Here is a 12000-nt window from a genome sequence, read left to right on the forward strand (position 1 = left end):
TGTGATTATCTTTCTTGAATTTTTCAACATACTTGCAAGTAGACCTCCTTTGGTAGAATATTCTAAAGAGGCATAAAAATGTATAAAATACCTATATAATTATTTTTCACAAAAATATTTATTTTCAAATTTTCTTATCATATGAATCACTATCCCAAACCCTTACAATTTCTTAAAATTGATTTGTTTTCTAAAATTGCCCTTTATATCAATCACTCAAAGGTAAAGCTACAACTTTAAATTCTCTTTGTTTTTGTTGTTCATAAAATTTGTATTGTTTTTTCATCTTGTAAAAACCAACCTCAATAGTAATTGCATGGATATTTTAGACAATTTCAGGCCTTTTTTAGAAGATTATACCAGAGGTCTACTTGTAAGGAGAACCCCAGTTGTCATCCTAGGGATAGGAATGACTGTAATATACAAAACATGTATGAGGCACATAACTAACAAAAGATTATAATAGCGATTTTCTTAGGCTGCGTTTGAAAACGATGCAAATGGAGTGTAAATCCCGATTCAGGGTAAATTTGTACTCTTGGTTCACTGTTGCATGTGTTTGGCAACATTATATTTATGCATTAACAAATGATAGATCAACGGATATTTGTAAAAGCACATCAATAAAAAATAAGTAAATGGGGTTTTGATAAAAAAACATATATTTTATTAGAATTCATGTTTGTATCAATTACAATCAAAAGTCTATTTGACAAGAAATTAAATTTGTCATTGCAAAGCTAATCCAACTTTACACTTTATATAAACCGTTTTACACTTTACATATTTACATTCACACTTATTAGCATTGTTTCCAAAAGCATTCTTAATTTCTGCAATAGAGCTTTAAATAACCCTGACACAACTTTAGATAGTATCTATCTACGCCAAAATGAGTGTCAAGTAGATCCCAATCGGACACCCAAAATCTCCCCACGTGGAGAATCCTCATTGAATCTCAATTCCACTTTCTCTAAGGTCTAAACAAATATAGAATTCTCTTTGCAGAGATTCCTGGTTTATGCAATTACATTTTAAGTTCCAAACGCAAGTTCCACTTTCCATTATGGTTTACCAGAAAAGTGCAACTCAACGTGTTCCACTATAACTCACCGTCCAACCATGTAATTGGTGTGTTGAGACTAAGAACAGGAGGTCTGCTTTCTAGGTCCCTACAAGCAAAGTCCACTCTAAATTACTGAACAAACTACCCCCAATTCATCGTCCTTTTCATGGATGAATTGACGAGAATACCCATGTGTCGTGATTCTTTGTCAGGTTCGAACACGTAAGCAATTCAACCGGATAGATTATCTGATAACGTTATCTCAATCGCTAGATCGATTAGTGCCACGTTTCATCTCTGTTCTTTCAAATTGGTGATATGGCTCGTGGGAAGGGACAAAACGGAAAAGTGAAAGAGAAGAACAGGGCACAAGTGAGAACTTGATTGGAGAAATGGTGATAATTTAGATTCAAGAAGAGTGGAGTGATGGGTGGTGTGCTGGTTGTCGAGCAGATTCTAGGATATTCGTAGGTTTTGTTTGTAATGTTGACGTAAGTGCTTGCAGTAATTAATGGAGGTTGCTGTGAGTGGTGGAGAGTGAAAACAGGGTGGTTCTTTTATTTTATTGTTTGGCATTAGTTGGTCTGTTTTTTGGAATGGCGGATTTGATGGCAAGTTTGGTTTGAGCAACTGGGGATTTAGAGAGTACCCACCACCTGCTCAGTGCAGAAGAAGGAGGCAATTGCTGACCTTTTATTCTGTTGGAGCTCTGAATCATCTTAGTCTGTAGGAATCAGAAGCTTGGTGTTTCTCTCTTTCTCTCTCTCTACCACTTTTTTGGTTTTTTTATTTTATTTAGGCTTATTTTCAGGGTTTTTTTATTTTTTATTTTTTATCTTCCTGTTTGTCCTTTTTAGAACATACCAGCTTCCATTTCCGTTCAAGAACTGGGGATCTTTCTTGGGACTAGTTCTTGTATAAGTTGTTAGCTAGTCCATATTGAATTTTCAATTATTTGGATCGTCTGTTTGCTGAGGTTTTTTATTAGAAGCATACATTCTGTGTTTCTCTGAATCTGATTTGGTCTTTTGCGGTTCCTGTGATCCATCCCCCCCCCCCTCCCCCACCAAAAGTGAGTTGGGTTAGTAGAAGAATTGACAGCTCACTGTTTCTCTCTACCATGAGGTAGATAGATAGATAAGAGAGAGAGAGAGAGAGAGAGAGAGAGAGAGAGAGGACTATCCAGGGATTGCTATAGGAGTGCAAGATGCCAGCTGCTACACTGTTGTGGGCTTTCTCCCTCAACACAGAGATCTCCAACTGCCTTGGTTTTTCAGAGACAATCCGAGAGGGAGGTCGGTCTCTTGATGGTTCAAACTCTTTAAGTCGAGCTCTGTCTGCAAGGTTTGATGGAAGACTGAGGGGGAAGAAACCCAGATGGAGTTCTTGCTCTCTCGGTTCATATTTGAAGTATTCATGTTTGTCTGGGTCACAGAACAGTGGAAACTTCCCTGTTTTGTCGAGCTTGGTTGCAAATCCTGCTGGGGAAAATGCAATCTCCTCAGAACAGAAGGTGTATGATGTGGTGCTTAAACAGGCAGCTCTGGTTGAAAGGCAGCTGAAGTCTAGTGTAGCTCTCGATGTGAAACTGGACATGGTTTCTCCGGGAACTCTCAGTTTGTTGAATGAAGCTTATAACCGGTGTGGAGAAGTATGTGCAGAGTATGCAAAGACGTTCTACTTGGGTTAGCCTTTTCTTTAATTTTCTTTTCTTCCCAGTTGTAGATTTGTATACTCTTCTCTTTGTAAAGCCTCCTTTGCTATTTATTTATTTGCTTGGTTTTGGATAAGCCCTTTGTTAAATAACTAAACCAGATTTCTTTGTAGCACAAATCTTATATATTTTCCTTTTACTTGGTCCAGGGACTCTGCTCATGACCCCTGAGAGGCAAAGAGCTATCTGGGCAATTTATGGTGAGTGATTGCAACCTCTAACTAGGGACACTCTTTTCATTTATTCCTTTCCAGTTTGCACAGACCTCTGACCTTCCAACAAGAATGGATTCAGATGTTAAATGGGATGTATTTCAATTTAAAGGAAGCACAGAAAATGAGAATGACCAACATATAAGTTAAATGGTATGCAGTGTGGGGAGTTGTAGTAGCAGAATAACCCATCTGATATATTGAAGGGAAGAATCTATGATTAAACCTTATGCTAGAGTCAGTAACAACTGTCTCTTGTTAACCCTGGGAATAACTTCAGCTTCATCAAGGTAGGATGGTGGTGAACGTTTGACCTACCAATATGATATGATAGACTGTCTGTTGGAGCTAAGGTCTAGTTTTGTAATTGTGAGAGATAAATTTTGAGATTATGGTTTTAGCAAAGATCACCATTTCTCATGAAAGTGGAACAAAAATAAAATAAGGGAAGGACAGCTTCTCACAGTTTCTCAAATGCTCATCTTGTTGTGGGCTTGGGGGAGATGTGGGAAAATTATATCATCTGTCCTTGAAAATTGGCAGTTGCTACTTCTAGCTGGCTAGCTTGAAGACATGATATTTGGATGATTTTGTTGTTGATACAGCTAGAGCCAGTGAAGGATTTTTCTTTTGGTTTCTTCTTTTTAGTTGGTTTTAAGGGATGATATGTTAAGTTTATGATAGTGACATTTCTAAAATTTGAAATTCCATTATATTCCCCATCAGGCCCTTTCTATAAATTCATATATGACAACACAATGGGGTAGCTTTCTCCAAACCAATATTCTGTCTCTTAAGCTTGCACTTCTACAGTGACATGCCAAAATCATCTCAGAAAGATAAAAAGTAAATATAAACAACTCTTACTAATGTCATTTGAGGTCATATGCTTCTTATCTTTCTTTATTTGTCTTGGCATAACCTCTGAACATTTTCTCTGATCACCAAGATAAATATCTTAGTTTGGACACTGATAATTAGAACCCTAAATTATTGGCACTGCAGGACACATATTGGAGAGTTTACAATTGAATATGATCTGATCTTTTTGGCCAACAATCTAATTGAAAGAAATTAAGAACCTAACTAACATGAGGCTGAGGCTCTCTCCAAAGTTCATAACTATATCTAACTTAGTTCTCTATAACCTCAGGTGCATCTCCTGTTAATAAAACATGCAATGCTGCATTGGTTACTTGAAATCCCTAGTATAGTCTTTTTTTTTGTGGACTTAGAATTAACCTGGATAATTTTGTATGCATTTGCTTTCTCTATGAAACAATTATTTTCAACCTTCACCATACAATTTTAATGAAAAATGTCTTGAAAGGAAAAGTTGGTCTTTTTTATCATATCTGCATGTTTGTGTATAAAATTGTGCTTCTGATATGTGTATGCAAAATGGAAGATAAACTAGGACTTTGCTTCCTCCATTAATTTCTTTTTTGTGCAGTTTGGTGCAGAAGAACAGACGAACTTGTAGATGGACCCAATGCATCACAGATAACACCAACAGCTTTGGACAGGTGGCAATCAAGGTTGGAAGATTTATTTGCAGGCCGTCCATTTGATATGCTTGATGCAGCTTTAGCAGATACAGTTGCAAAGTTTCCTGTTGATATTCAGGTGCATGCTACCTCTGGTTTTCCATGTGATTGTCTTTGTCGTTCTTGTTTTATTTTTCTTCTTCTCTTCTTTCTTGATTAACATGTTTAATGTGCATATTTGTTATATATTTAATTCCTTCAATTCCGGGCTCCATACTTGCATATACTTACTAGTCATACCTGCCAACTTTTTGAGCCAATGATCTTGATAAAATTCTTATCCAAGAATGGAATCTCTCATTTTTCAGCCATTCAAAGACATGATTGAAGGAATGAGGATGGATCTTAAGAAGTCTAGATATAAGAACTTTGACGAACTCTATCTCTACTGTTACTATGTAGCCGGGACTGTTGGATTAATGAGTGTTCCAGTCATGGGTATTGCACCTGAATCACAGGCAACAACAGAGAGTGTCTATAATGCTGCCTTGGCATTAGGAATTGCCAATCAGCTGACCAACATACTCAGGGATGTGGGAGAAGAGTAAGTACTTCTTAAGTCATTGACATCTTCATCATCATCCAAGCCTTATCCCAAATATATGGGGTTGGCTACATGAATACTGCTTTGTCATTCCATTCTGTTTAATGCCATATCCATTGTTAAATTATGGTCACTTAAATCATTTCTTACTACTTCAACCCATGTCCTTTTTGGTCTATGGTGCGCATTGACCAAATAGACCCAGTAGTATTGTTAGTACAGTACCAAGGCAATGCTTCTTCATTTTCTAACTTGATTAGCAGTTATGAAAGTCTATATTTCTTATGTGTTTCTCCTTTTTAATTCAGTGCAAAAAGAGGGAGAATCTACCTGCCACAAGATGAGCTAGCACAGGCAGGGCTCTCGGATGAGGATATCTTTGCAGGTAAGGTCACAGACAAATGGAGGAGTTTCATGAAGAGCCAAATTCTGAGGGCAAGGATTTTCTTTGATGAAGCAGAGAAAGGGGTTACAGAGCTCAGTTCTGCCAGTAGATGGCCGGTAAGAAAATAAAAACATAGAAGGAAAAATATTCAGAATTCTGAAAATCCTAGAGGGAAAGTACCATAAGAATGGAAAATGGTGTACAAACTGAAACATTCAGTCTATATACCACTTACCACCATTAACAGCACCACTTGATCACAATGAGGCAGTGATTTGACTTGTATGCATGTTCCCTATTATCATCTACAAGCTGATTGAGTGATTGTGATAGAAATAGGAAATGGTGAAAATCAAACTGTCAACAAGATATTCATTCAAGGCGTTTCCATAGGATCACTCCTCTTAAAATACAGACGATGTAGCACAGAGAGTCCTTCTTAATTTGTTAATGATCAACTCAAAACCATTTTCTTTGTCATACAGATTTCTCTATCTAGAGAGCCATGAAGCTTGAAACCGAACTGATAGATTCACTGAATTCTATCAGTTAAATGGAATGCAATGCAGCTGCCCCAAACCCCCAGTAAAAATAAATAAACAAGAGAATTAAAAGTTACTTAATGCCGCCATTTTTAGGTAAACACCTTCCTGAAGAGACCCCAACATCATCCTGTCAACAGACTTTGCTTAATCTGCTTAAAGCCTTCTAAATCTGTGTAACTGATACCTTTAGTATTGTATATTGCAGGTATGGGCATCCCTGCTATTGTATCGCCAGATACTGGATGAGATTGAAGCTAATGATTATAACAACTTCACCAAGAGGGCATATGTGAGCAAAGCTAATAAGCTACTGGCTTTGCCTGTTGCTTATACCAGATCTCTTATTGGGCCATCAAGAATATCAAATCCTGTGAAAGCTTGAATCAAATTGATCACAATGGATTCTACAGCAATGTCTACTCAGATACAGACTACAATAGAATTGGGCATATATTTTTACTGCTGTAAATATTGCAACCCTGACATTGATCTTTCTGATTAAATATGAGGTAAATGGTGATGCACACACACACACATAATTAATAAAAGTTATAGCATTTTTTTTTTTGCTAAATTTCTATTTATATTATTTTAAAATTTTGGGGGAAATAAACCCACTGATATATTTCGCTTTTGTATGTGTGCCAAACTGCCAATAGTTTTGTCCTAAGTCCCAACTCCCAAACTGAAATTTGGCGGGAACTTTTAAGAAACATCGTTCAGGCCAGTCTTGTCATACCTGGACCAGAAATTTTGAAGAACCATGAACCATGATCCGATTTACAAGCGTTCCAGTAGAGTTGATCGCGGTCCGAATATGATCTGACCGTTTTTTGTCCGATCTTAGTGACACCGAACGGACTAATGTTTCAAAAGCTTAATTTAATCCATCTCTCACCTTTTTCCAACTGATTCTGTTCTGGTTCAAACCTTCTGTAGGTTTTTAAACAACAGCTTAACCTTTTTGTAAATAAATTTGACTGGTTTAGAGGCGATTTAGTCCCGGTTCTGCTTCTGCCCTAATGACTCTACTCATCAGTTGTTTTTTAGCGTAGTTATGGAGTTTTGGCCTTCAGGGTGTTATAAGTTGGTTTAGGGCATTTAATTGTAACTAGTTTGAATATCTTTGGAGATTTTGAATTGTAAAAATTTAAATGTGGTACCCAAGTTATTAAAAGATTTGAACCACCATCATTCCAAAAAAGTTGTAAGACATTTTAAAGCAAAGCAGTTCACCTCTTCCAAACCCCCTTTCCTGCTTCTTTGGTAACTCTCTTTTCTTTCCAATTTCAAGCCCTCTCAATAAGCCAATAACCAGAGGTATTAACTAGAGGTGTAAAACGGGCTGTGCCGTGTTGGTACACGGGCCATGTCGCCTTCCCCAGGGATAATTTGGGGGGTTGGCCTAGCATGGGCCATGGCCCTAGCCCGTGCGGTCCCGTTCTGTGCTGTGCCGTGCTGTGCCATGCCATGCTGCGGGTTTAGGCCATAGGTTAGGCTTTGGGCATGGGATGAACTAGGCCATTTTTTGTTTTTTTGACATTTTTGATTTTTTTATTTCCTTATAAGTAAAACTAAAATATTTAACTTTTATTTGGGAATTATTTGAAAAGATAAGAAATCTAACAAAGAAATTAAAAAAAGAAAAAACTTAACCAAATAAGAAGTCGAAAAAAGAATCAAAGTGAATAATAAATTGGAAGAAAAATAGGAATTTTATTTTATTTAAATTTGAATGATACAAAGCATACAATGGTTGGATGAATGGAATATGAAAATTAGAAAATGGAATAAATTAATAAAATATAAAAAATACAATATAGTTACAAATTGAAAATAAAAAAATACGTCATTAAAAAATATCAAATAAATTAAATAAAATTAAAAAAAATAACAATAATTTGAAAAAATGCTATACAACTATTAAGTATACAAAAAAATGTTTACCTTATCATTTTCTCCTATTGTTTTTGATTTTGATCATTGTAGGAATTGAAAATGGTAGAGGATAGGGCTATTTATATGATTTGTTGAATTAGTATGATGAGAATGGAGGGTAAAGTTATTTATAGGAATTGAAAATAATTAGCCCAAAATATTCTAAAAACTAGTTGTTTTTTAGTTATTGGGAGGGGTATTTTGTTCATTGTAAAGTTATTTATCACTTTACCCAAAATGCCCCCCAAATTACCGGCTCGTGGATTTGGAACCCCAGGCCCAGCAAGGCCAAGACCATTGTGTCGGGCCTGGCATGATCAGCGTGCTAAGCCAGGCCGTGGGCGGCACAAACCAATTTACATTAAACAATCAATAAAATACTTGATTTGTCCTCAAATTCAAATACAAAATCATTAAAACAAAAGGCAAAAATACTTATCGATTTTCCAAAAATTCCAAGGGTTCTTAATGATTTTTACAAAAATAAAAGTCATTATACACATGTTATTTGCACCGAAGACGAGGTCCAATTACCATTAGTATCTTTAGCTAGTGCATTGTGTTTCTCCGCCTTCTATTGGATGCTGAAGCATGGAAGAAGCGTGTATGCCTATGACCCTGAGAAAACCAGTCAACTTTGGAGCGCTGCTTCTGGTATGCCTTTTCCCTGTCAAGCCAACCTTCCAGCTGCCTCCTAAGATCCAACTCCCTGTTAGTGTTGTGATTCATGAAATTGCAGTAACTCTTTCTCTAAACGGGTAATCTGTGAAGGAATGTTGCCATATTTCCCACTTCATTATAGCATTACCCGTAGCTTGTTGCCAATTGTGAGTGAAGGTATCCTGGAAACCCTTCTCCTGAAGCCAGTACTCCTCGAATCTTAACTGTCTTCTACCCCTGAAAGGTTGTAACAATTTCAGTAACAATGGCGAGTGATCATGGGCAAGTGGTTAACAACTGCAAGAGGAAAGATGTACAGCCATTCTGATTTTACTAGTACCCAGCTGTCATGGCGTTGTTGAGTAGGTCTTGTCCAGCCCAGATCCAACAATCCAACATTACTCACAGTCGCTCCAAGGTTACACATCTGATCAGCACTGGGACCGATCTCCAAGCTTCTCAAAAGGTTGCATCATGGTTTTCAAAGTCGGATTGGACCGGATGGTCGGACCAGAAAATCGGGAACCAATCAGGTGATCAGTTCTGTTTTACCCCAGAATCGTTATTTTATCAAAAAACGTTGATTTGGTCAATAAACCGCTGACCCGGGCGATCAAACTGTTCGAATCGTCCAACGGTTTTGGTGGTTTTTAAATATTTTATTTTTTGTCAGAACGGGCCATCCATTCGGTTTGAACAGTTGGACTGTTCAACCCAAAAACCGGACTCTGACCATTTCGTTGTCCGGTTCAGTATTAAAAACCTTAATTTGCATAATACAATTGAGATCTCCTACCAAATACCAAGGGTTTGAAGTGGTTCAGCAAACTTATACAAGTCCTGTATCCGTGCATGTTTGGGTAACAAGTATCGTAACAGAGGATATCCCAAATAGTAGTAGGGGCCAATTCAGCACACAAACAGCAATTTGATTTTGAGAGTGAAGTAAGATTTGTATTTGAGTTTCTTTTTTCCAACCAAACCACAGTCCACAGATAGACAGTCATATTTGCTCACTCCATTTTTGTTTTCAAAACCATTGTGGGGCAATGTGAGTGGTCCTTAGTCACGTTAATTAATATGATATGTTTTGTGCAAAAATGTCACAAAAAAAACCTAAAACGTGCCAAAAGAGGACACCATCATTGATCCGAAAGGTAGAAAAGGGAAATAAAACTTATATAGTCAATAATCGTAAAATGAAGAATATATTAATATGTGGAGATTTTACCATATAAGTCGTGTAGTTTGATCTACTGGCTTTAAAAAAAAAGGCTCACTCAACCCATAGATCACACTAATTTTGAAAATATTTAAAAAATAAAATAAAAAATAGAATAAATATAATAATGCAGTTATATTCTAAAAATCAAATAAAGGAAATTTAAATTAGAAATTCCCGCAAAAGGGAAAAAATAGTTAAAAGCAAAGTGGAATTAATATTAGAAATTAAAGAATGAAAAACATACTAAGGCCTTGTTCGTTTTTCGGTAAGTTACTTACTTGGGTAAATGTAATTACCTGGATAAGTTTTCCTAGAAAGCAATTATTTGGGTAAGTGCATTTACCCATGTTCTTTTATTCACCTGACAAATAAGGTAATGATTATTTTAGTCATAAAAATTCATTATTAAAAAGGCCATTTTTGTCTCATTCAAGTGTTAGCAACTTTTCCCCTAGGTGGGAAAGTTATTTACCCACCTACGAGATGGGCATCACTTATCTAGGTAATGGTACCCAAGAAAATAAACTTTCCCTGGTCCCCACATAAATCTCAAAAATAAACATGAGATTCTTGCTCAATGGGAACCAAAATCCCATTGACCAACTTCCCCCCTCTCAAAATCCAAAAAAAGAACACCCCCTAAAGGTAACTTAAATAAGACGATGCATTATATTAAAAAGCTAGAAACCAATTAATACAAAAATATATGTGTTTCTTATTTTATTTATTTATGGTATCATATGTTGACCCATATGACTGAAGTTATTTAACCTTAATGAATAACTTAACTACGTACTTAATGTAACTAATGGTTATAGGTAGGCCCTGTAAGCTTTTTAATATCCTTGTCAGGGCTGTTTGATGCATGTTTGGGCTTTGTTAAGTGAAATTGAAGCAAAAGTATTGCTCATAACATTCACAACTCATCCATGCTAGTTCAGTTCTAACTCAAGCATTATTTTTTTGGGTTATGTTTGGCCGGTTTCAATGTTTTCAATTTGCTATTGACTCGAACAATTGAACCATCACCTTGTCCTTTTTTGGATATGGTTTTTTAAAGCCAAAATTTGACTAAAAACCATTGACTTCCAAAAACCATCACCCATCCAACCCAAGCAGTTGAATTGTTGACCTATTCGACCCAGTCCATGAGTCACACACATGTATATCTAAACTTTTGAAAACTGTTACTTTGCACTAGATGTCTAATTGAGGTGATTTTTCCTAATCGGGTTAAATCAAACCAAATCCATCTCCAAACATTAGGTTTATGTATTGCCTGATTAATTTGCATTAATTTTCATTATTTTTATTACTATTTATTATTTTTTGTTATTGTTAGATAAATTTCTACAATTTTTAAATATTTTCTTGTTATTTTTAATTTGAATTTAAATGTTATTTTAATTTTTATTAATTATTGGTTGATTCATGGGATTTGATAAGAAAAATTACAAATATAATAGATATTAGCAGAAAATAGTACCTTAAAAATAATTAGTAATTTATACAAAAAAAAATAATTAGTAATTTATTTATTATAATTACTATTAAATGAATTTTAAAAAGTTGCAATAATTTGATTGTAATATTATTGTTATTTTGCTTTAAAATAACCACTACTAATTTATAATTCTTTGAGTGAGATTGATTGAGTTCGAATCTACACCCATCGCCTAGCACTCCAAAAACGTCCCACAGTTAAAATCCGTTGCGTATCCTCCCACACACATGTGCCCTCAACTCGTGTTTCACTCAAAACGAGATTTTCCCCCTTTCCCACTCATACTCTCTCGGTCTCTCACTCCTCTTGAATTGCCCTTTGAAAACTCTAGTCCCTGCACCTCCTCCCCCATTTGATCTTGTCGATATATTCGACTCCAATGATCTTTTTAGAAGATACACTGGAGGCACTCCTAGTCCCTCTCATCTCATCTCATTTCTTCTCTTACATGTTTGAATCTGATACCCCTCCATCCAATAGAGGTTATAGAAGTTCAACTTGAATGGTCATCCCCATTTTCTACCCCATAGGACACTAGAATTCGCTACTCTCTTGCTCTATGAAAACCATTCCTTGTGCAATTCCGTATTGTCTTATCTATAAGGTTCAACATGGAAGCCATAGATTCAAATAAGGAGAATCAGAGCTGAAGGTGAGTAT

General features: G+C 36.0%; 1 protein-coding gene across 1 annotated transcript; it reads left to right on the forward strand.

The window, feature by feature from the left end:
- The first annotated feature begins 1404 nt into the window (after positions 1-1404).
- LOC104606975 (phytoene synthase 2, chloroplastic) lies at positions 1405-6587 on the forward strand. Its single transcript, XM_010272442.3, is given in 8 exon segments — positions 1405-2751; positions 2930-2980; positions 4446-4512; positions 4514-4539; positions 4542-4618; positions 4848-5083; positions 5392-5584; positions 6219-6587. Coding segments are annotated over 8 exon segments (1305 nt in total). The 5' UTR covers positions 1405-2273; the 3' UTR covers positions 6396-6587.
- The last annotated feature ends 5413 nt before the right edge of the window (positions 6588-12000 follow it).

Source organism: Nelumbo nucifera, chromosome 4, assembly GCF_055504915.1.
Source record: "Nelumbo nucifera cultivar China Antique chromosome 4, China Antique-T2T, whole genome shotgun sequence".
NCBI classification, from domain to species: Eukaryota; Viridiplantae; Streptophyta; class Magnoliopsida; order Proteales; family Nelumbonaceae; genus Nelumbo; species Nelumbo nucifera.